The sequence below is a fragment of the Simochromis diagramma genome, unplaced genomic scaffold (assembly GCF_900408965.1).
Source record: "Simochromis diagramma unplaced genomic scaffold, fSimDia1.1 OVJJ01000176.1, whole genome shotgun sequence".
NCBI lineage: Eukaryota > Metazoa > Chordata > Actinopteri > Cichliformes > Cichlidae > Simochromis > Simochromis diagramma.
In genome coordinates, this window is record NW_024386892.1 from 6,141,483 (window position 1) to 6,163,572 (window position 22,090).

Genomic DNA, 22,090 nt, shown 5'->3' on the forward strand with positions numbered 1-22,090 from the left:
ATTTCATATTGCATGTTCATACCCCTGCGTGACCTCTGAGAGGCAACGGCAAGAGCGATCAGAATTGAAGCGGACTCAGCTGTGACATTATCGGCTTCTTTTACGGGTCAAGTTTGGAAATCCATTCATGGTTTGTTGTAGAAATGTGTACTCTTCAGACCCAGGCAAAGGTTGTAAAGTGGGTTATTTTCTCAGGCTCCTCAAGTTTTTTCCAAAGTTGCTGTAGACATCTGTGATTCTTTACACGGGCTGAGTAGTTCTCCATAAAACTAATTCTGTGATTGACTGTGACATGTAAAATTGGCAGTAAGGCTTATTTGACTTAAAACTGCCTTTTCTAATTTATTTTAACAAAACGGAAAAAACATGAAAACTAAAACAAGCAGTTGAAGCTGAGAGTTTTCTTTTTGTGTGTGGGGTTTTTTTTTTTTTAAATATATATTTAACAACAGTGTATTTTGAATATTTGGTTATTTTAAGTAACTGTATGCACATTTTTGTCAGCTTTCAGCTCCTCACCTGACGGCTCCCTTCTCGAATTGATGACTAATTTGTACTGCAGTCCTGACAAACGTTGACATATGCAGTTTCTCTGTGGATGTACTAGCTTGTGTGCGAGAGCCTGTGCGTGTTTGAGTAACCTGATCAATTATTAAATGTTTCAGTAATGGGCCCAGAGTCCCTGGAATGGCTCCATGTGCCCCTGATTAATACAGCCACAGCGCTCGATACAGGTCCCCTCATCAACATGCAGACACTAGAGAGAGAATTGCTGTAGGAAATACAGAAAATCAGCTAAAATATTGTAGAGAGGCAACGAGAAGTTTGTATGAATCAAACTTGGCAAAAGCAAATCACTGAGGAGCAGTTAGCAAGAGAGAGACAGGAAGACGAACAGAAAGAGCGACTTACAGGGAGACAAGGAGCAACGGCGTGAAAAAGAGTGAATTAACAACCAGCAGAGGTGATGGCTCCATCGGTGCCTCTCCAGGCGTGCTTTCGGAAATGGAGTGGGCTCGACTGTGTTGAGTCCTGCTTAATAGTCTCCAGTGCTGTTCTGAAGGTCCTGATTAGCGCACACCATGGAGATTGACTGCGGGTAAAGTGTTCGTTGATGAATACAAATCTGCAATGTGGCCTCGGCCTAAGCGGGATTTGTTGAGTGAGTGAATCTGGCGGGCAGGTAATCAGGCTGCGGCAGGTTTATCAGTGTTCTCCCAGCTCGGTGCGTGATGCATGCAGAGATGCACAGACACTATGTTTCCTTCCAGGGGGAATATGGTCAATCACTGCTGCTGCAGTGTGCGTTCCACTTCCACAGCTGTGCTCTGCACCACACTCTCATAGATATATGGTACCTGGTTAACGCACAGGAACATGCACAACAAAAACGTGCTCACATGGAATGAAGCTGGAACGTGTGTAGATAAATTGGCTAAAAAGTGAAATGATGGACAGTAGAAGACGACTTAAATGTATAATCCACTGCTGCAGCTGCTTAAATCTCAGTTTAAATCAACAATCTCTCGTTGTCTGGGAGGAAAACCCCTTAAGAACATTCCTCTCGTGCATACCATTTTTTTTTTTTCTTTTCAGCTTCCATCTGTCTCTGTCTGTCAGTGTCTCTCTGTCTGTCCCACTCTGCCACTCTCCCCCTCTGTCCTCCTCCTCTCAGCTGTCTGTTGTGGAAAGGCCCTTTCACAAAAAAAGACACAACATACTTTTCTGCCTCCTTCGCTCTTGAAATGATGCAATTTCTACTTCTAGTTGTTGTCACTCGCATGTCTTTGTATTTGTCCAAGTTGTGATCAGTTTACACGCCAATTTTCAGAATTTCTTTAAATCTTTATTTCATTTTGTCAGTGGAAAATCACACTTTAAGTACCAAGATAAAAATTAAGGGATGAACAACAGAAATATTTGTTTAACAACAAACCAAAACGTACCTGGAGTTTTCAAACAGATGCTATTAAATAAGCAGATCAGATTTTGTTTTGTGTGTATGTGTTCACAATGAACACTGATCAATTTGCATTTTCCATTCTTTTAATTTATTAAAATAAACACCAAAAAATGAGGACCTCGAAATATGAGGTTAAACTCACAGCCGGCATCATTGTTCATTCAGTAACTTTTTTCTTGTCAAGGCTGGATTTTCTAAGACAATGAGGATAATTATTCATTGTCATTGGTTCTGGTTATAAGCCATGTCCTTGCCAATGGTTAACGTTTAACTTCTGCTCTACTTCACACTTTCTCATGGTTTTGTTTTAACTATAGCTCAGCGTCTTTGCGCAAGTCAAACAGGGATGAAGTGACCAGCACTGAACACTCCGGGTGTAATGAGTGAATATTTGCTGTCTATTAGAGGAGATTAGTTCATGTAGCCCCTGAGGCTCATCCAACCTGAAGCTAATGTCCTGTGTTTATCTCCTGAACATGACCGCAGGCACACGGGGAGCGCTCGCTCTAACAAAGTCAAACAGCCCTCAGCCTCTTTTGTAATAACTTTCACCAAACAAAGAGCTAAACTAAACAATGCCTGAAACTCAGCAGGAATGAGAAACCTCAAATACTTACATTTGAAAGACCTAGTTTTAAGAAACTGTGTCTCTGTACCCATTATTAGTAATGTGCTCTGCTTATTTGGTCTTTAACTAACATTCACATTTGAGACAAATATTTATTTTTGTTATTTATTCCTGGGCATAATTTTATCACTGAATTTAAAGGTTCTGGATTTTTTTCTCATGAACAAATTTCAACTTATAGATTTAAAATTCCCGCTATATCACAATATCTCGGCACATTGATATTTCCATAACTTCCGTGGCATTCTTTTCATTTTTCCAATGATTGAAATCTATCCTGAGCATATGAGGCACAGTTTTACTCTGTTTCACTTTGATGAAACAAGTAGTAAATAAAAACACCCATCGTTTCAACTGACAGCGCCTTGGGCGGGACATCAGCCAGCTGTTATTGTCACACGATGGAGTCGGCTATGCAGATCAATCCCATCGATCCGGTGAGGAATACGGGATTGATCGACCTTGTGAGGAAGTGAAGCGGCTGTTGAATGTAATGAAAGTTTGCCTCGTGAAAAGCCAGCGACTGCGATCTATTTGTCGTTGACGCGCTCCCATTTTAATAAAGCTCAATTACAAGTGAGTCGTCTTTACGGATGTCGGGCCTGCGAGGCGGTGATTTGCCGCTGTGACTTGCAGTGATTCAATTGTCCGGGAAGTAGCAGATAGGAATGTGTTTGGGTGATTTGTTTCTCATCATCTCACTACACGGCGTCGTAGACGCTCGGGTCGATCCTCCACACGGGATGATTGATGCTTTCATTCCTGAGATGTGAAGAGATATGGACATGTATGTGTGTGTCTGTGTGCGCGTGTGTTTGTGGGAGACTGTATTTTATGCATTAGCAGATAATACATCCCCCCCGTCCTGTGTAACCTCTGCTGTAATGGTTCTGTAATGAATATCCATAAACCACAGGCAGGCATTTAGACAGAACCGAGTAACCACACACACACACACACACACACAGGTAAATGTGCATATTTATGTGACTGCACTCGCATACAGGTGGGCAAACATGCAGTCATAAACAGGGGTTTGAGTGCGCAATGATACACAGAGCTAAACTTGCAAATTTATACTCCACTATAAACACACATGGACACACACACACACACACACACACCTCTATCCCTTTTCAGTCATAAAGAAAACAGTGGATTTAGATAACAAACAGGATTAAGCAAAGCGGATGAACAAACCTTTGCTGACGTGTGCTGTGTAGCAGCTAAATCTCAGCTGTCACTCAAACAGAGGATTTCTGAACAAGTCAAACACTTCCACGGCATTACACGATGTCTGACAGTGTTAATAAGAAAATAATTGGTTGGCCAATCTTTTGATCAAAGAACTTGAAGCAAACACATGCATTTAGGCTAATAGAAAGTTCTGAACACATGAAAAACACAGATTTTTATTATTTTTCTTTTTTAACAAGGGGATTCTTTTTTTTCTTTCCTTCATTAAATTTAATAACAAAACATGCGCCCACCCTGAGTTAGCAAGAGAAAAAGCCAATATTTAAGATTTCAGCTGCCCTTATTCAGAACAAAACAAAATGGATGGAAACAAACATTTGTTTCTTTATAAGATGTCAGTGACTCAACATTTCTTTTAGTGGCGACTGTAAACGACTGTTTCTGAACAGCTTAAAGCTTTAAATTCATGTTGAGGTTTGGGGAGGTTTGATCAGGAGGATGCTCCATCTATTACATTCAGCTTTTATGTACTTTAAACATCATTTGGCTGAAGTGAGACCACAGACTGTATGTAAAGGATGGATGTGGCACAATTTAATTGCTGTTTGCAAACAAATGAGTTTCCCCCATTGGCCAATTCGTGTATAAACCGTCTAACAGTTTTATATACAGTCAGTCCTGCCTGGTTCTGTCTGCTGTTGATGAGACTCACTTTTGTTTTCATTTTATAAAATGTGACTTTCTCTGTTTTGTAAAGAAGTTGTTTTGTTTAAACTAACTTTTTACAAGAGGTTAACAGATGAGTTTATGTGATAGTAGTAACTCCTATATTTCATGTTCAGTATTTCACTTTAAGTGTCTTTGAGCCACAAACTTTTTGTCTTACTAACTGGCCTCTTCTACCAGCTTCAGCTACACGCAAACAAACAATATGTATATACTGTAAGCTTGGCTTAAGTGGAAAATACCAAAATGTGCTTTCTCCACTGCAGTTCAGTAATAATTTAGGAATAAAATAACATAAAAACAACAACCACAAAAACTCTTTGAAGTCTCTAAAAAGTCCACTTTTGGAGGTCAAAGCAGATAAGCTGTAACTTTGCAAGCTTCGAATTTTAGAAGCAACAGACAACAAACTAAGTCCTGCAGGATTGTCAAAAAAGACAAATAACTTTATTGGCACAGCAAGAGTAAAGGGCAGCCCACACTCAAAATATATTTCCAGAAGCTTTCTTCTTCACTCTGTCAATTTCACTTTCACCTGGTAATAGATAGGAAATGCTCATGGATCCTGAGTCACTCAGCAGGCTGCCTTATAGAATCAGTTGAGGCACTGTGTTTAAACCTCTACAGTGAGACCAAATGGATGGTCAAGGCACTGGAGCCTTTGCTGATTTCCTTTGAGTGCTTTTTATTTGGTTTGATTTTACTGAAAGGTACAGAACAGAGTTGTTGAATGAAACATGGACTGTAAGCAATGCAGACGGTCTAAAAGCGAGACAGAAAGGGTGGGAAAGCAAAGAATATAAACCTAAACTGGCTCAGATTCGTTGCCCTGTACCTGTGCATGTGCAATGACAATAAAGTTGAATTCTAATTCTAATTCTAAACTTATGGAGGTGGGTTTCTTGTTTTGTTTTTTGGGGGTTTACTCTTTGAAATATAAGGTTTGAAATGAGACAGCATCCACAGTCAATGTAATTAGGCTTTGTCTGAGCACACTGACCCATTGTTTTCATGATGCCAAATAAGAGTATGCAGGGGAAGTCGCTGGTCAGTAAATGAGGCTGGGGTCGCCTGTCGAGTCATTAGGTAATCATTAACTAATCTCATTTAATCATGAACTCATCACACAACCCTTCTGTTCCCCAGCCCCCAGACTCCCACCAGATCCTGTGCTATGGGAGAAATCTTTATGGGTACTACAGGCACAGATCTTCACTGGCCTTACACTGTAAACTAAATGTCAGCACTGTCTGGTATAGCTTCACAGTACACGACTCTAAAATCAGCTTGCAGTTTCATGTTGCTCATTGGCTTTCCAGGTAAAACCATTTCTTTTGTATTTCCCTCTTAGGATAAGGCTGCATGAAGGGAAATTTGTTTCATCAAGAAATGCTGGCAATATACAGTCTTTGAGGTGCAACTAGACAAAATTGTTAGTAAAATATTCATGAACTAGTCGTCTAGAATCCGATGACTGATTTGTGTGTCCACTGGCTGCAGCACCATTACCGCAGTCGCTTTCTGAAACTTAGAGCCACCAAGATGATAAAAAAATTTAGACATTTTTTTTTATTCAGTATGACCTGAAATGAGTAAGTGAGCTCATAAACTCATTAGGAAAGTGTTTACAGAAGTCAAGCCCATTTTCCCGTAGACTTCTACTGAACTGGAAGCCTCCTGGTGGACATTAAGGTTAAAGGCACTTCTGTGCCTGCGTTGCTTTTTGAGTCCTGGATGTTATATTCGTCTTCTACTGTTAAGCTAGGCAGCTGCAAATGAGGCACTGTGAGACTGACTTCTGTTAACCAAATTTTCTGTGGCGTTATTATTTGTAACAAAGTCTTTTCTGCTAAATTACTTCTGCCCAGTGCCCCTGTAGTGAGACAAGTCCTCCCTGCTTTCCTATACATTGTTGTTAAAACGTGTGCTCAACTTGTAGAGAGATCCCAGTGCAGTAATGGCATCTTCTTTACTTTTCATACGAGCCCAGATTTGTGTGTATTTATTGACCTGAAATCTGATCATCTGCTCGTCTTCCATTTGTCATACCAGTATCATCAAATACAGCTCAAATGTTGCCAACATTTGCAGTTTTCTTGTGGTCACGTCATTTACGGCACAGAGTAGCCCCCAAGTGTGTAGCCTAAATGTGTCTGCTGTCTGGGTGTATTTGTTTATCGTAGCATAACTGAAAAGTCTGCGTTTGCTTACTGCAAATTCTCACACACACATGATGGATTATCTATTTGATGCAAGTTTGACTTTTAATTTCTGAAAAGAATGTAAGACATCTAATCAAACATCTAGAAAGATAAAATGTGCAAATGGTTGGAAATGTCTTGTTAAGTGAGGAAGCACCGATGTCACGTGTTTGCAGAAGAATGCAAACAAGAACCATAAAAAAGAACCTTTCATTTATTTTATTTTTTTTTTACCAAGTATGCTACAAACTTTGTGTGCAAAACTGGAGACTTCTAAAGTACTTCAGCTTTCCCCTTCAATAATTCCTGTACAAACTAATAGAATTTATATTCGTTAGAAAATGAGTTAGAAAAAAAGTTTCACTGTAGCCCTGCCTGTGATTTAAAAAAAAAAGCTTTTGTTACAACTAACATCCCCTATGAGGGAAATGTGTGCACTCTTCCTCTTCTTTGTCTATCTTTCTTTGTTTCCACTTTTACCATCATTGTTCGCCCATCTCCCACAAAGTTTCTTCTCCCCAAATGCCAGTTGTGCTTTTGTCTCTCCATTTCAATTCTCCTCCACTCTCCCTCTGTCTTTCTCTTTCTTGCTCACTCGTTTTGTCTCTCATCTCATCCGCCTTTGTCAGCAGTCTGGACAGCGTCGGCAGCACTCACTTTCCTTTCTTTTTCATTATAAGGCAGCTTTTGTACACTCTGTATCTTACTATTCAGCCCCCTCCTCCACCACCACCACCCCAACTACAACTCCACCCCTCCCACTCAGTTTTCCTCTTTCAACCTGCCAGCAGAGGTAGAGGAGTTCTCATCCATCTTCAAGCCAGACTTTGACACGTCTGGATGTTAAATTAAAAACATATAGCCCAAAAGAAGTGGGTTGTATGCAGCTAAAGTGTCCAAGACACAGCTTGGAAAATGAACATCATCAATCAAAAGCTTCCCATGCCTTTGCAAAAGGCTTGTGGAGGAGAGAGCACTGGCTGATATCGCCCATCTCTATGTCAGTTATACAAGGGAGGGCAAGAGTTTGGGATGGCAAGGGATTTGTTTTCTTGGACATGTATTTATGGACAAAAGAAACACAGTAGCAAAGAGATGTAAACATATAAAAATATCTCACTGGCTTGATGTGAGGTATAGAGATTGTCTGAGTGACAGGCCACGTCCGTGTCTGTTCCTCAAGATAACCCATGTTTATGTACTCTACATCAAAATATGTGATAGACTCAATATCTGGGCTGTAAATCCAGGGAGCAGTTCTTCTATCACAGAGTCACTTCATTAACCAGTTCATTGATCTGATGGCCAAGGATTCAACTTAGTTTCTTTCCTTGTGATGATAGTTATGATGAAAAAGAACGTTTTCAGAAGACTTTTTGCAGTCCTGTGAGAAAGTAAGTACATCCTTATTGTTTCCATATGGAAACAGTTTTGGCAGTTTGTTTGTCTGAAGCATTCAGGTGTGTCTTAACATGTCATAATCTTCCCAGGTAGATTTACCGGGGACTATCCAACACATAGTGGCAGGATGTACCTGCAAGCCATAACTGCGGACATTGAGCATCACAACCTCTGGGATCGTTGCTGGGATAGTGTACAGGAACACCTGTCCTGCATATAGACTAGAAGTCTCTAGGTCCCCATGGGAGATGCTACCAGAGGTGGCTTAGAACAACAGGGCTAGTGTACTGTGGGATTTTAAGTTCCAGACAGACAAACAGCTGCTGGCCAACCAACCGGGCATAGTGATGATTGACAGCAACTTCAGGAAGAAGGAGGACGAGAAAGTAGAAAAGGACCAGGGACTAAAGGAACAAGTGGAGCAGATGCAGAAGCTAGTCCATTGGTAATAGGAGCATTATGAGCTGTAACCCTGAAACTGGAAGAGTGGCTCCAGCAGACTCCATGCAGAACATTAGTGGTCTCTATCCAGAAGAGTGCAAACACACGAAAAGCCAAGATTCAGCACAGAACCCTCAAACTGTCAGGCCTCTGGTAGAGGACTTGAGCTACAGAAACACACACATATAACTCATAAAACACACACCATTCCCCCATAAAACCAGAACAAAGTATGCAATAGTGTTGAAGCCATGCTAACTAGAGGGAAAACGTTTCAGTCCCATGATAAGCAACAGAAAGCTAAAATGCTAAGAAAATGCATTTTGGTTAGCTAAAAACACCAAGTTTCTGTGAAGTGTCCCAGCAGCTTATGTCTACACATGTGTTAGCAACCCCACTGTAGTATGTGCGAACACAATGTTGCCTCTAATGTTTTCATTATAACACAAGTTGTTACCTTAAAAACAAAATACTAAGTTTACATCTAGAACATATAGCAGCCTAAAACTGCTTGTAGACACTGTCCAGATCTCACAATGATCTCATTCTGCCGACAGTGCCTCACATTTTATTGGCGGTTTTCACTTTTGATAGTATTTTCCATTAGGTAACAGGTGTTTTTCTACATTTGATGTGAATCATTTTGCCTATTTTGTTATCATTAGATTGTGTTTACACCAAATGAGGAATATTTTTAGTCATGATAGTAGCAGCGTAAGTCTCCAGAGGGAAGCATGCTTGTATTCAGGCATGGATCAGCAACCTGTTTGTTCTCCCTTAAACAAAATCCTTGATGTCTCAGTGATTAGTTACATAATAGAGCACATGTTTATCTATATACCTGTAGAGCTCTTTGCAGTTCCATGCCTTGCACTGTCTTCTTTTACCTGCCAGTGCTGACGAAATTAGGAAAATTACTCTCAGATTAATGCTGAAAAAGCATATGTGACTTCTAGACACAAACTGCTGTTGTTTGGTCATCCTGAAGGCTCCCTGAAAAGCATTCAGTGGATCCAGTTTAGCAAGAAAGAGAAATATTTCTTATATATTAGCTACTCTTCAGTGGCTTCCTGAATTTAAAATCCTTATTTTAAAGACCTTATATTATCTCAACAGAGAGCTTTGCTGTCAGAGTGCAGGGATGCTTGTGGTTCCTACACCCTCCATGATGCACTGAGCATTTCCTCTACTTTTTCCTCTTTTCACTTCCCATGAGTTTCTATGCTACTGCTCCATATCATTAGCTTCTCTCTACTTTCTCTTTTAGTTTGCTTTATTCTGTTTGTTGCTCCTTGTTTCTGTCTTATTGCCCCAACCCTGCCCCTCCCTAAGCATCGGTATGTCAGGGGTCTCCTTCCGTTAAGAGAGACTTCTTCTTCAACATGGTCGCCAAGTGCTTGCTCATCGTGGGTCATCTGATTGTTCAGGTTCTGTCTGTAATACTGTAGGGTCTTTATCTCATAGTACAAAGTGCCTTGAGGTGCCTTTTGTCACGGACTGGTGCTATATAAATAAAATTAGATTGGATTGGATTGCTCCAGGGCACTTAGGCAGGATGAATATTTAAAGGGCTTGATCCACAGGTCCTGCAATTTAAGTTATTTATAGTGAATCATACTTTTCAGTCCCAAATGTCTCCCTGGATTCATGAATTGCTACCTAGCTCTCATTTGGGTTAAGATAGTTCTGTCAGGCTGGAAGATTAAAAAGAGTGCGGTTAGCAGTCAAATGTGACTGCTGGTAAACCCGGTGATCTATTTATCCAGGCTCAACAGTGACAGCCTCTCTCTCTTTTTCCTTTCTGCCCAAGTACTGCACTAGCTGACTGCGCTGCCGCCTCTTAGTATCGATCGGAAAGTCCTGAGCCGTCAGATTGCTTTCAGCAGCCATCACCTCCTCCTGTCATAAAGGGGAAAGTTGCACAGATTTCTCCCTCTTTTAGTGGTCCGAAAGAGATGAACGATGGCTGAAGGAAGCATGGCTGTGGTGCTGTTGTTGAGTCTATGACCTGGATTGATGGGGAATGTGGTGATGTTTTTGTTGATTTTTTTTTTTTTTTTTTTTTTGCAGGATAAAAAAGAGAAATCATCCTGTCTTTCTGTCTTTTCTCAATTTCTCTCGTCAAGAAAAGTGCTGACAGTCTCTGCATTTAACTTTTTGTTGGGAACTGCATCCTCTTTCTGCCTCTCCTGTTGGCCTTCCCTTGCAGTTTCATTCTCTTTTTATCTGCTCACCACTCTCTCGCACATAGATACCTGAGAGGGCGCCAGCAGGACTAATTACGGACAACAATAACTGCCCCCCCAGCTCCGGCTTATTCCCGACTGCGTAACAAATTCATTGGCACATCGTTGCCACTATTGTAAATCAATCTGACAGACGCAAGTGAGGTGCTGAATACATTCATGCACCATGTGCTTGTGCTGCAACTTGTACTCACACAGGAGTAAACAGGTTCAGCAGTTGTTAGATGTCCACATCCATCTCTGCAGCGGACTGTTTGATGTTCAAAGAGGGAGCGCGTGTTGGGGACGGTAAAGGCAGAAGGGTTGGGACATATTGGTGGTTGGGGAGAAGGGACAAGCCATTCGAGCAGGGGACCAGTGGAAAGCAGAATGGCTGGGTATATTAAGCAGAAGGAAATGGGTGTTAGGGGTATTCTCCAGATATGAGGGTGGCAGTTGGTGTGAGGTAGGGCGATGATGCATTAGCTTTAAGGTACTGAACTAGAGGCCACAAAGTCTGGCATCAAGATAATGGCCTGGATCTAGTGAATTGAGAATAAGAAGGCTAGTACTGTTTGAAGTGTTGTTTATGGTCAGTAGAAGTAGTATCAACATGGTGATAGGTAGAGTATCAGCTATTTTACAACACCAGACTTAGACTTAAAAACTCAAAATGTTCTGCCTTTTTTTCCCAACTCATTTAACAACTTTTAAATTAAACTTTTCCACGTAGACCACAAAACGGGTAATAGATGGCTGTATTCACAGGAGAAGGTCTGAGCAGACACATATGATGCAGTTCATCTGTGTTTATACCAACATTTCTAGAACAAACCAGCGCATATAACCACTTGACCCCTCCACTTGCAGATTCTTAACCGGGTATAGGAATCGGCAAAGCTCTCTAAATATCAGTTAATGTGCTGAGTCATTATGAAATGTTTGAATCTTCCACTGAAGTACATTTTTGTGTCAGAACTAAAAATACTTAATGAGAGTGAAGGACCTTGCAACTTTTACCGTTTTTGCTTTTAGAGCAGGTGCTTCTGGCAAACAGTGTGTTTATTTATATATATATATATATATATATATATATATATATATATATATATCTCAAGTGCTAAGCTTCATAGTGGCATATTTATGGCACTTTTTAAACTGTCATATAAAGCAAGTCACAACTCGGACAATAGATTTTCTTTTTCCATTTATTACCACATTGGGTTACTTTTCCTCATTCTGGCCACCAAAATCTATACATAACAAAAATCTATATGACAAGAACTCTAAGAGTGTAGATAGTGTTCAGAGGGTTGGACCAGGGTGGGAGTTGTGTGGGGGTGGTATACTGTACAATACTGTACTGGAGTGTGTTTGTGGAGATTATTAAAGAGCCATATATTTCTCCTGCAGCCCCAAAGGGCCTGCTCTTACCGGCTGATCTCCACACTGGCAGACGGGTTATGAAACAGGCCTCACTGGAGATTCATCACTGTGGAGAGCCAAGGCAATTCTCCCTCTCTTTTCCTCCCACTCCCCTTTTCTTTTGCCTCCTCAAGTTTTTTTTCTTCCTCTCTCACAGAGCTTTGGTCTGTTGAACGTGCTGCAGTGCTTCTGGTTCAAACACGTGAGAGCTTCTCAGGGTTTTGTCCCAACAATATGACTGTCTTACTGGCTCACTGCTGCCAGTTTCTTTTCTCCCATCCTAGAAGGACTGAGAGAATTTAATCGTAGTTTGACAACATGTTGTTCCCTCTGAATCCCAAGTTGTTTTAGAGAAAACATTAAAGAGAAATCAACAATTAACATGCTATCTCTTACCTCTCTTTGAAAGCTGGGACAAAGTCGAAGTAAGGGAATCAAAGGAGTAAAACTCGGCTGGGATTCCAGCCATGTGGGGAACATCTAGTTCCAGAGGTGTTGAAGGTAACCACTCAACCATGAGAGGCATGCTTCTAATAGCTTGTTGATATTGCAAAGTAGACCGGGGGGTTCAAAAGGAAATAAGTTTTGGCTGGGATATAGGGCCAACATAAAGCTGAGAGGAGGGAAACTTTTTTTCTAGCCAGCATACACCATTTGCCAAAGGGTTGTACTGCTGCTCCTCTATCAGTTCCAGCTCTCAAAATCCCAGGTTTGAGGAGGACAAATTTGGACCAAAGGCAAAATTTCAGGCAAGAAAATACCTTTCATGTATGAAATTGGAAGACCTGATGAGGGTCTGAGAGCAATTTAAGTAATCAGGTAAGCACTCCTGTCGGGACCTGGCTTGTAATTTTAGCAAAGCAGGACGGATGAAATGAGGTGAAGGGATTTCTTGACGGAGGGAGAAGTATAACACTGCAGTGCGATGTGATTTCAGGAAACTGAGAACAGAAAGCAGCTAATGGGAGAGACAGAAATAATTGTCTTTGGCGGATTTTTATTGGACTAGCCTCAATGCATTTGATGAAATTGGAAGGGAAAAGTTGGTACAAATGACAAGAGGTGGGAAGGAAAAGATATAGATGGAAGGGTGGGAATGAAAGGGAAAAGAGAAAGAGACTGTTGCACTACAGGGATCAATTACTAGGAACTGTGAGTTATGGTATTTGCTGCACCAAGTGCCATGTGGCTTTATTGCACTGGGACAGTGTTTGGAGGAAGAGTGAGATTATTAACCACACTGAAAGAAAGTAAAAGGGAGGTAGAGGAAGCCAGCAGAGAATCAGAAAAGCACAGAGAAAAGAACGAGGTACATAGTTTAGAAAGGAAAGAAAAATAGAAAGAGGCCAAGAAAGATGAGTAAACCTTAAGGCTCCTTCTTCACCACACCACACTCTCCATTTCTGCTTGTCTTGCACTTTCAAGCGTGGAGCCCATTAAAGCAGATGGCAGTGTAACTCACCACTGATAATCAACAGAGAGAGGGAGAGAGCAGATTCCCAGAGAAGAGACCTCAGGCCTCGTTTATTATGTTAGAATTTTTCTATTGAATCTGACTGTGAGGTAATTTCTCAAAGTGGGAAGGAGGTGCAAGGAAAATAATTTAGACAATGAATAATCAAGACAAGCGCAGAGCAAATTAAGTTTACGGTTGGGAAAAATTCTAAGGGGAAATAAAAAGTGAACATCACATTTTAAAATCAAGGCCTATAATGTGTAACAGATTGAAATCACCCATATCTGCTTGTTAAGTGATGACGTACCGACCCTTTTTCAGATCCGAGCAGCTACTGTTTTTACTGAGGCTCATGTTGCTTCAATTTGTGTTAGTGCTTTGTTACCACTCTTGTTTTGTGTGACATTCTGATTTACTGCAGCTTCCTTCACATACTCTCTGCATTCCTTCTTTTTAAGAATGTACCAAAATGGTGATTTGGCTACTCTTTAAGATTTTGCTCTCTCTTCATTATTCGTTAGTTGTTGTTGTTGTTTTGTTTTTTAGGTCTACTGATGGCCTAGCTCACTTGCACCTGCAACAATTCCTAAAGAGTTAATGCAAAATGTGTTTAAAAAAAAAAAAAAAAAAAAAAAAACCCAACAACAACAGCTCTGAAAAGCCGAAAGTCCTCCACACAGTAATTAATAAAAACAATAATTGAGTTGGTGCAGTTTGAAAGCAGAGTCATGAAGCAAATATTTAAAATAGCAACAGAAATATATTTATTTTTAGACTTTAATATGTAGTGTTTTAAAGCTGTCACCTTTCACTGTCTATGAAGTCTGCTTGGCCCTGGGTGTCACGTTGTTTGTTCTTTAATCCCTTGCAGGCACACCACCAGGACAAATCCCTGCGCATTTATTGTACTTAGCAAACAAAGAGGCTGTGAATTATGAGCAGTCACCCAGTGACACAGCATGGAACCACTGACTGTTTCCACTGCTGCAGAGCTATGAGTAGTGGAAACAAACACACCTGTCAAGTGCTCCCAGTTTCCCCTCGCTGACCCCCAAATGACTGGATAAAGTGCGGTAATATGTTCTGTCAGACTGGAGTAAAACCGCTAGTGACAAACACTGCTGGGAAAACAGAATGTCATTATATTTAAAACGGCTATAACAAGGACAGTTACATACTGCAACAATAGCAAGGCTCAAGGCAAGGACAATGGTACGCTCATATCAATGACATGGAGAGTGAAAAACATGCCTTCCACCAGTGGAGGTTGAAGTCAAGTTGGATTTCAGGGTTGACTCATACATTTTTACACAGTTTTCCTTAGCAATCGATATCAATCATAGCACAAAAGTCAATATTCGCCTGGAAAAGTACAACCTTGACAGAGAAAAACGGAAAAAAGGAAGGGTAGTTTTAAATTCACACTACAAAAACCCAATATCACAACTAGCCTTCCTATAAGGTAAATAATGAAAATTTGAAAGTCATACAAAGGCCACCGAAGGCCATTAAATGGCTACACTTCACTCCAAAGACAAAATAAAGGACAGATGGCAGAGGGGAGAGGAGATACCGGAAAACAAGAGCGATGGAAGCCACAAGAGAGAAGTCTAGAGATGGATGATTATGATGGAGAAAGAGGAAGGGAGGTAATGATTGGAATACATCCAGAGCTGCATGGATAAAGACATGAAAGAGGAGCACAAAGAGTGAAGAAGAAAAGAGAAACAGGGAAGGAGATTCAGGGGAGTTACAGAAAAAGAGAGAAGGAGAAGAAAGAAAAAGACGAGAAGAGGGGCTGAACAAGTGGTGGGGAGTACAGAGGTGGATGAGGTCAGGATTCGACCCTGTGGTGTCCCGTGGTAATTGAAATTAGACAGTGGGGGTGGTGGGCAGGGTGGCAGCGGGACTGGAGGAAACAGGCGACATGATAATCAATTTGAGGCTGAATCGGAAACATGAGCCACTGGGGGGGCCTCGTTCCCCCTACCAGGCCTCCAGATGGCCCCGGCCCCAACCCTGTATGGGCCCTGTCATAGCACGCAGTGTGTTTGTGTGTGTGCCTGTGTTTTGGAGAGACAATGCCATCTGCCAGGAGTGCAAAGGGAGTTCATTAAATGTATTTGCTGACACTAGGGGCGCAGGCGGGTATAAGCAAAATACTACAAACATGTTTTTGTGCATGTTTGCGTGAGGAAAACAGACATATTCAGACTCAAGGATGTGGGCAGATTGATGCAGGAAGGGTATGTATCCACAAAAACTTGATTCACACATTCACACTGCAATAGTCCAACTTTGTATTTGTCCTAATGGGCCCTTGGGGTAAAGCCATGATACTGCGGCTATTTGTCAAAGCACCACTGGTCACTGAGGAGCAACTGAGTGAGTCTGTTTGGATGAAACCTTTTCCCAGTGTTACCATTTAGGTCATGTTACATTGTCTTCTATCTCTCTGTGCAATGATGGACAGATTCCAGGATGTTTCGGATCAAATCTCTGTAGGGGGAATGCTGCTTGTTGCTCTGGTTGTATGCAGATTTTTTACAGCCAGAACTGTAAGTGAAGGTAAATTTGACTAACTGAACTGCCCCACTATACATACAACTGGCAATTCTCATACAGGACATGGTGTTTATGCTGCTCCAAAGTTACAAGCCATCTGCAGGCCACTTTGCAACCCACCTTCTGTATTTAATAACTTAATCAGGGTTAAACATGATATTATTGATGCTAGTTCTGTTCTGTGTGGGCATCTTGCTGTTGCCTCTAGTTTTCCATGTGCACAAGAAAGCGTGGAAAAAACCCAGAACAGAGCCATGACAATACATCTAAATTATTGCACATGAATAAAGCTGTTCTTTTGAATATATTAGTGTTGCCTGGAATAACTAAATTGTTTTAGTTTACACAGATTTCAGTTAAGTAAGCTAACACAGATACTTTGCCTTTACTACATGCAGACTACCTTATTTGCTCATTCACCCCTCAAAGACCCACTTTGAGCCAGGAAAATCTTGTGTACGTTAGGTTGTCATGTTTCAAAATGCATTTGAAACCAGTCAAACACTGACTAATTGTTGAAAGTCCAAACATCTAGAGTACCGTAGAACTAGTCAGAATTGTCACTTTCCTTCCTCCTTACATTTAAGTCTCATTAATCCAGAGCATCAGGTGTGTTCGGATTTCACTAAGAAGTGTTTAGATGATGACATACTGTGCTGCAACTTGAAAGTGCCTGTCAACAAACAATTAAACACGGTTTAACAGCTGTAAAACAAAGCCCAATTTTCCAAGTGCATGACCTATTTCTTGGCTCAGATGTATTCACAAACTCATCTGAGGGAATAGTTAGGCAGAAATTTGATGCTGTCTGAACAGGTGCCATATTTTTACGGTCCGAAAATCAGACAACTGATGGCAGAGGAATGAGTAGCGTGTTCATCTAGTCAGGGAGAAGAGTCCATGGGACTGTCAATCATGTGCTGTTATGGCGGATGCAGGCTCAGATGAGAGATATCAAAGCAAAAGTAATATATCTGATGAAAAGAAAAAGGAATTCAGAGGGAAAGGGTTCAGTCAGCTGTACCTCTATACATGTGTGTATATATATCGTCTATGAATATTAGTCCATGAATAATTCTAGTACTTTTGAAGCTAAATGCTAGGAAAAATTAAAAAACGATTCAGGCTCTCAGCCAGAGTAAGGATCCAAAGTACATTAAAAGCCTTTATTAAGGCAGGCATAATAGTTGAAAATACTAGCTGGCTTCAACCTCAAAGGGTCTTGAAAAGTCTTGATTTGTACTAATCCTACAACACAAGCTTTTTTTTTTTTTCCCTTCAGGAAATATTGCGTCCCTAACATTAAAAACTCTATTTTGATGAGAACACTTTAAAAAAATAACTTGTGAATGCCTCCCAAACTGCAAAAGTCTTGGACTTTCTAAAATGATACATGAAGCTTTGTGAAGCTTTTTTTTTTTTAGTTACATCAGTTTGTACTAATAGAGTTGAACATAAACAAGGGAAAAAACAAACCTCTTAAAGAAGTGCATGGGGCAACTACAGATTGGACACTTTGGAGTCAGGCAGTTGATCTGAGCAAGTGAAAGGAAAAAAAATGTTCACATGTTTGATTGTATAGAAGTGGGGGTGATACGGGGGAGTTAAAAGCACAAACAATCATGTAAAATAAACATGTGACATAAAAATGCCATTTAAATGTTAGAAAAGCAAATTTTACAGTACTGGAAGTGATTCATTTTTCAGGTCTTTGTTCTCATGCTATATTTAAAATGACTATAAATGAAATGGGGTACAGTGAATGAATATCCAGCCTCAACTAGACATGCTGTCTCTAATCTTCCCTATAGATGTCACAGAACAATTCAGAGTGTAAAAGAAATACCTGAAAGTGACTGTGTCTTGTCCCCTGTTCCTGCGGTTAAGTCCTAATATCTTTAGGGGCTTAGGTCAGACTTATCATTATAACAGAAGTCGTCTTTGAGACAGGGTTAAAACAGTAGCCAGTAACTGAATAGAAATTTGTCTTAAACATGGCTCTTTGTTTATGCAAATAAAACAGAAAGAATAAGATCATAAAACACTCTGTAATAAAAGCAAGATAAAAAAAAAAATAAATTCCTGGGCCTTTCTGTTTAGAGTTTGCATGTTCTCCCAGTGTCCTTGTGGGTTCTCTCTGGGTACTCCGGCTTCCTTCATGCAGTTAGGTTAACTGGTGATTCTAAATTACCCATAGGTGTGAATGTGAGTGTGAAAGGTTGTCTGTCTCTTTGTGTTAGCCCAGTGACAGACTGGCAACCTGTCCAGGGTGTACCCCACCCCTTGCCTTATGTTAGCTGGGATAGACTCCAGCACCCCTGGGACCCTGGTTTGGATAAGCAGATAAGAATGGATGGATGGATAGAATTTTATTATGAGTTGTTATAGTATCATGTTAATAGCAGACAAAGAAGAGAATGCGCCTGTTTAGGATGATGTACAATAACACTATTCATAGTTTAGACATTTATACACACAGCATTAAAACTAAATTAATAATCAATGAAGCAATTCAAACTTGATTCCAATATAAAATTGTCAAAAACATTCAAACCAAAACAAATTGCATACATTGTAATTAATACCGCCAAATGAGCCTGAAAACTAACAGAGGGAGGTGTGGACCAAATGAGGCAGGTCAAACAGAGAGGGGGGGAAAGTCTTGTAAATGGAAAAGCGTGTTGTTTTTCTATGTTGGAAGAAAAAGGTGAAAGGTAAGGTGAAAGCATGAAAGCAAAGAAATAGTAAAAACTGGCAATGAGTGAGTCAGCACTGGTTTTCCTCTGAGTCGGCTGGAGGTTTTGGGAAGCATTCACCTCAAGGATCTCCTCCTCTGTAGTAAAGCAAACAGCACCATGTCGCCAATTAATACCTCGCTGGACTATCAGCTCATATCCCCACATGTCTCTGGGTCCCTTTTATCTTCTTCCCTCTTTTTTCCTCCACCCTCGCCTTGATGTGTTGAATCTCATTAACACAGTTTGCTCAGGACAACACAGCACTCATCAGCCGATGGGTTTGTCGACTTGATAACGGATCTTACCATACTCCCCCCGCCACTGCAGCATCGGTATGTTTATCACGCTGGGCTGCACCCATTTTAATTGACGCTGTTATAAAGAAAAAAAATGCTGTTTTTGTTCCTTTTTTTTTTTTAACCTAAGAAAATATTTTAAGGGGGTGTATAAAAATGTTAATTAATGGTGGATTGAGGACAACCCTGGCAATTAGCGCAGGCTGACAGACAGGCGATGCACTGCACTGGAGACTGTGACAAGTACTGAACCTCGACTGTATGCATACACAAAAGCATGCCTGTTAGCCTGCAGGGCCACGGAGATGAAGGCAACTGTTTGTTACAGGCTAAACAGAAAGTGAGACTCCAAATGGGGTCTTCTGTACAATTAGCATAAGCATATGCACACACACACTTCCAAAGACAGAAATGGAAACACTAAGGCACACAAACACCGATATAGGTTGAAAATGTGTTGCTGAGGTTATCTGCTTCGTTTGAGAAAACATTATTAGACTGCCGGCCCTCTGCTTCTTACATTGTCTCTGAGTCTTTTGTTACTTCTCTTGTTGAGAGACCTTTGCAGCTGATATGCTTCGGTTTTGTAATGATCTGTAGGTGTAATCTGTGTGCTCCGTAGAGCTTATTAGATGCTGCATTTCTAGTGTAATACACGTATTGATTGTTAATAGTGAAATAAGATATGATGTCCTAATGCAGTTTTTCCACAAACAAATTGAACTTTATTAGTTCAACAGCCCAGAGAGGGAAGCTATGCAACACTCCAGCTGATCTCCGTGCTGTTGGCTCAGCTGATGCCCTTTTATGCACCGAGCTTTTTTTAAGCTCCTTTAGCCTGCCTGTGGTCGCTGTTAATTTGTCCACACATAGATACACATAGCGTAGATTTGGCACCTAGGCTAGATCACCAATTGCCCAAAGGAAGAAATTCTCACTCATTAATATACTTTGAATGGCATAAAATGTTGTTGGAGCAAATTAAAAAGGCCAGGCTTGTGTATGTGTGTTTGCCTGAGTAAGCTCTTACACCAGATGAAAATGCAGTTATTTTGGAACAGTTAGCTAATTGTCTTGGTCCACAATTAAAGTGTTTTTTTATGTGGAGCTGAGATAGGATACAACCTCGTTGACCGAAAACAAGCCACCTCACATGGCCTTAAAGAAAACGAGTTGTGTTACATAAGCTAATACATTTCACTTTTAATTTGACGATGTATTGCATTGTTGTGATTGTTTTTGACACAGAGGATTCGTATGCTTTGTTCATTATACAATAAGTGTCAGGGGCTGGGTCTGTGACACAGCATATTGAGTTTATTTTTGTATTTGTGATTTCTTATGTTCAGTTGAAAAGATGTTAAGTTCTTGAGTTTTAAGTCTAGTTTAGGTTCTTCTGTGTCTCCTTAGATATGAGTCTTTCCTGTCACTATGTGGTCTGTCTTGTCCTCAGTGTTGCACTTTCACTTATCCCTGTGCGTTTGTCTCGCCACGTTTTATGTCTCAAGTGTCTAGCTGGTGTTGTCATGTCTCCATTTCTCATTGTTTCCTGTTTTTAGTTTTTTAGTTTTCTGGTGTTTCCGTGTTTCATGTGTTTAGTTTTACTTCCCCCACAGTGTCATTATGTTTATTCCAGTCAGCTGTTTCCCCATGTGTTTCCACTTCCCCTGATCACCTCCTGTGTGTATTTAGTCTGTGTTTTCATTCCGTCTTCGTCAGGTCGTCCGTGTTTCCTCCCACCACGCCGTGTCAGTGCCTGTGGTTCATGATTCTGCTCAGGTCATGTTTATGTTTCATGTTCTTGTTTCTTCCTCATTATAGTTTCTCAGGTCAGAATCTTGTTCATGTCTAATGTCATAGTTATCTCAGTTTAGTTCTCCTAGTTTAGGTTATAGGTTTAGTTCTCGCCCCTTGTTCGCCTTGCTTTGCTTTCGTATTCATGTTTTTTCAGCCTAACAAACGTTTCGCCTTTTGTTTACACTCAGTTCCGTCTACTTCCGTGTCGGCACCTGGGTCCCCCTTCTCACTCCCACACAGTCACTTTTATGAAGAATGTGACAATAAGTTATGCAGTGATAGCGCTTTCTGCTTTTTCTAGTGATCTCTGGGTTGCTTTGCATTAGCATCACATTCTTGATGACCTCTGTGATTATAACCCTTTCTTCTTGTTTTCATCCTCTCCCCTCCCCAATGTCTCCTCTCCCCTTTATGTCACTAGGTGAACCTGCAGTGGCCAGAGAGAACAACTGTCTCAATGCTGCTAAGGCCTGCAACCTGAACGACACGTGTAAGAAGTACCGCTCGGCCTACATCAGCCCCTGTACCAGCCGCGTCTCCACAGCTGAAGTCTGCAACAAGAGGAAGTGCCACAAGGCCCTGCGGCAGTTCTTTGACAAGGCAAGGCACTTCTGATACGAGCTTATCAAAAAACAAAAACAGAAAGAAAAAGAACACACACACTGGAGATTTTCCAAATGACTGATATCTGATAAAAGCTGAATGTCCAGCACAAAAGACCTGCTTCAAAAGAAAGAACGATTTTGAAGTGCATAAGTTTGAGGGGTTGTCAAACTCACAATAAATAATCATGTGGGTCTTTTTGTTCAGGGTATGCTATTCCAGCGCCAAGCTTTGACATTGATTCAGTCATAAAACACAAAAGATGTTTTTGCTGTCTGTTCCATATTGTAAAAAATGATGTGAAGCATTGTAATTACAACCCAGCTTCTGTGATGCCCCTTTTTGAATAACTTTACTTGGCACTGCTTCTGCAAAGCAACAAGATGAATAAATAGAAATGTTACAGAGAAAGTGTGACATTGTTAATC

At 40.7% G+C, this 22,090-nt stretch overlaps 1 protein-coding gene across 2 annotated transcripts in view; it reads left to right on the top strand.

The window, feature by feature from the left end:
• Positions 1 to 22,090, top strand: part of gfra1a (gdnf family receptor alpha 1a) — a 97,440-nt gene that overhangs the window by 49,253 nt on the left and 26,097 nt on the right. For both annotated transcript variants that reach the window (XM_040034077.1, XM_040034078.1), the window contains one exon: positions 21,481 to 21,659. In XM_040034077.1, the coding sequence (XP_039890011.1) occupies positions 21,481 to 21,659 (179 nt within the window). The remainder of the gene's footprint in view (positions 1 to 21,480; positions 21,660 to 22,090) is intronic.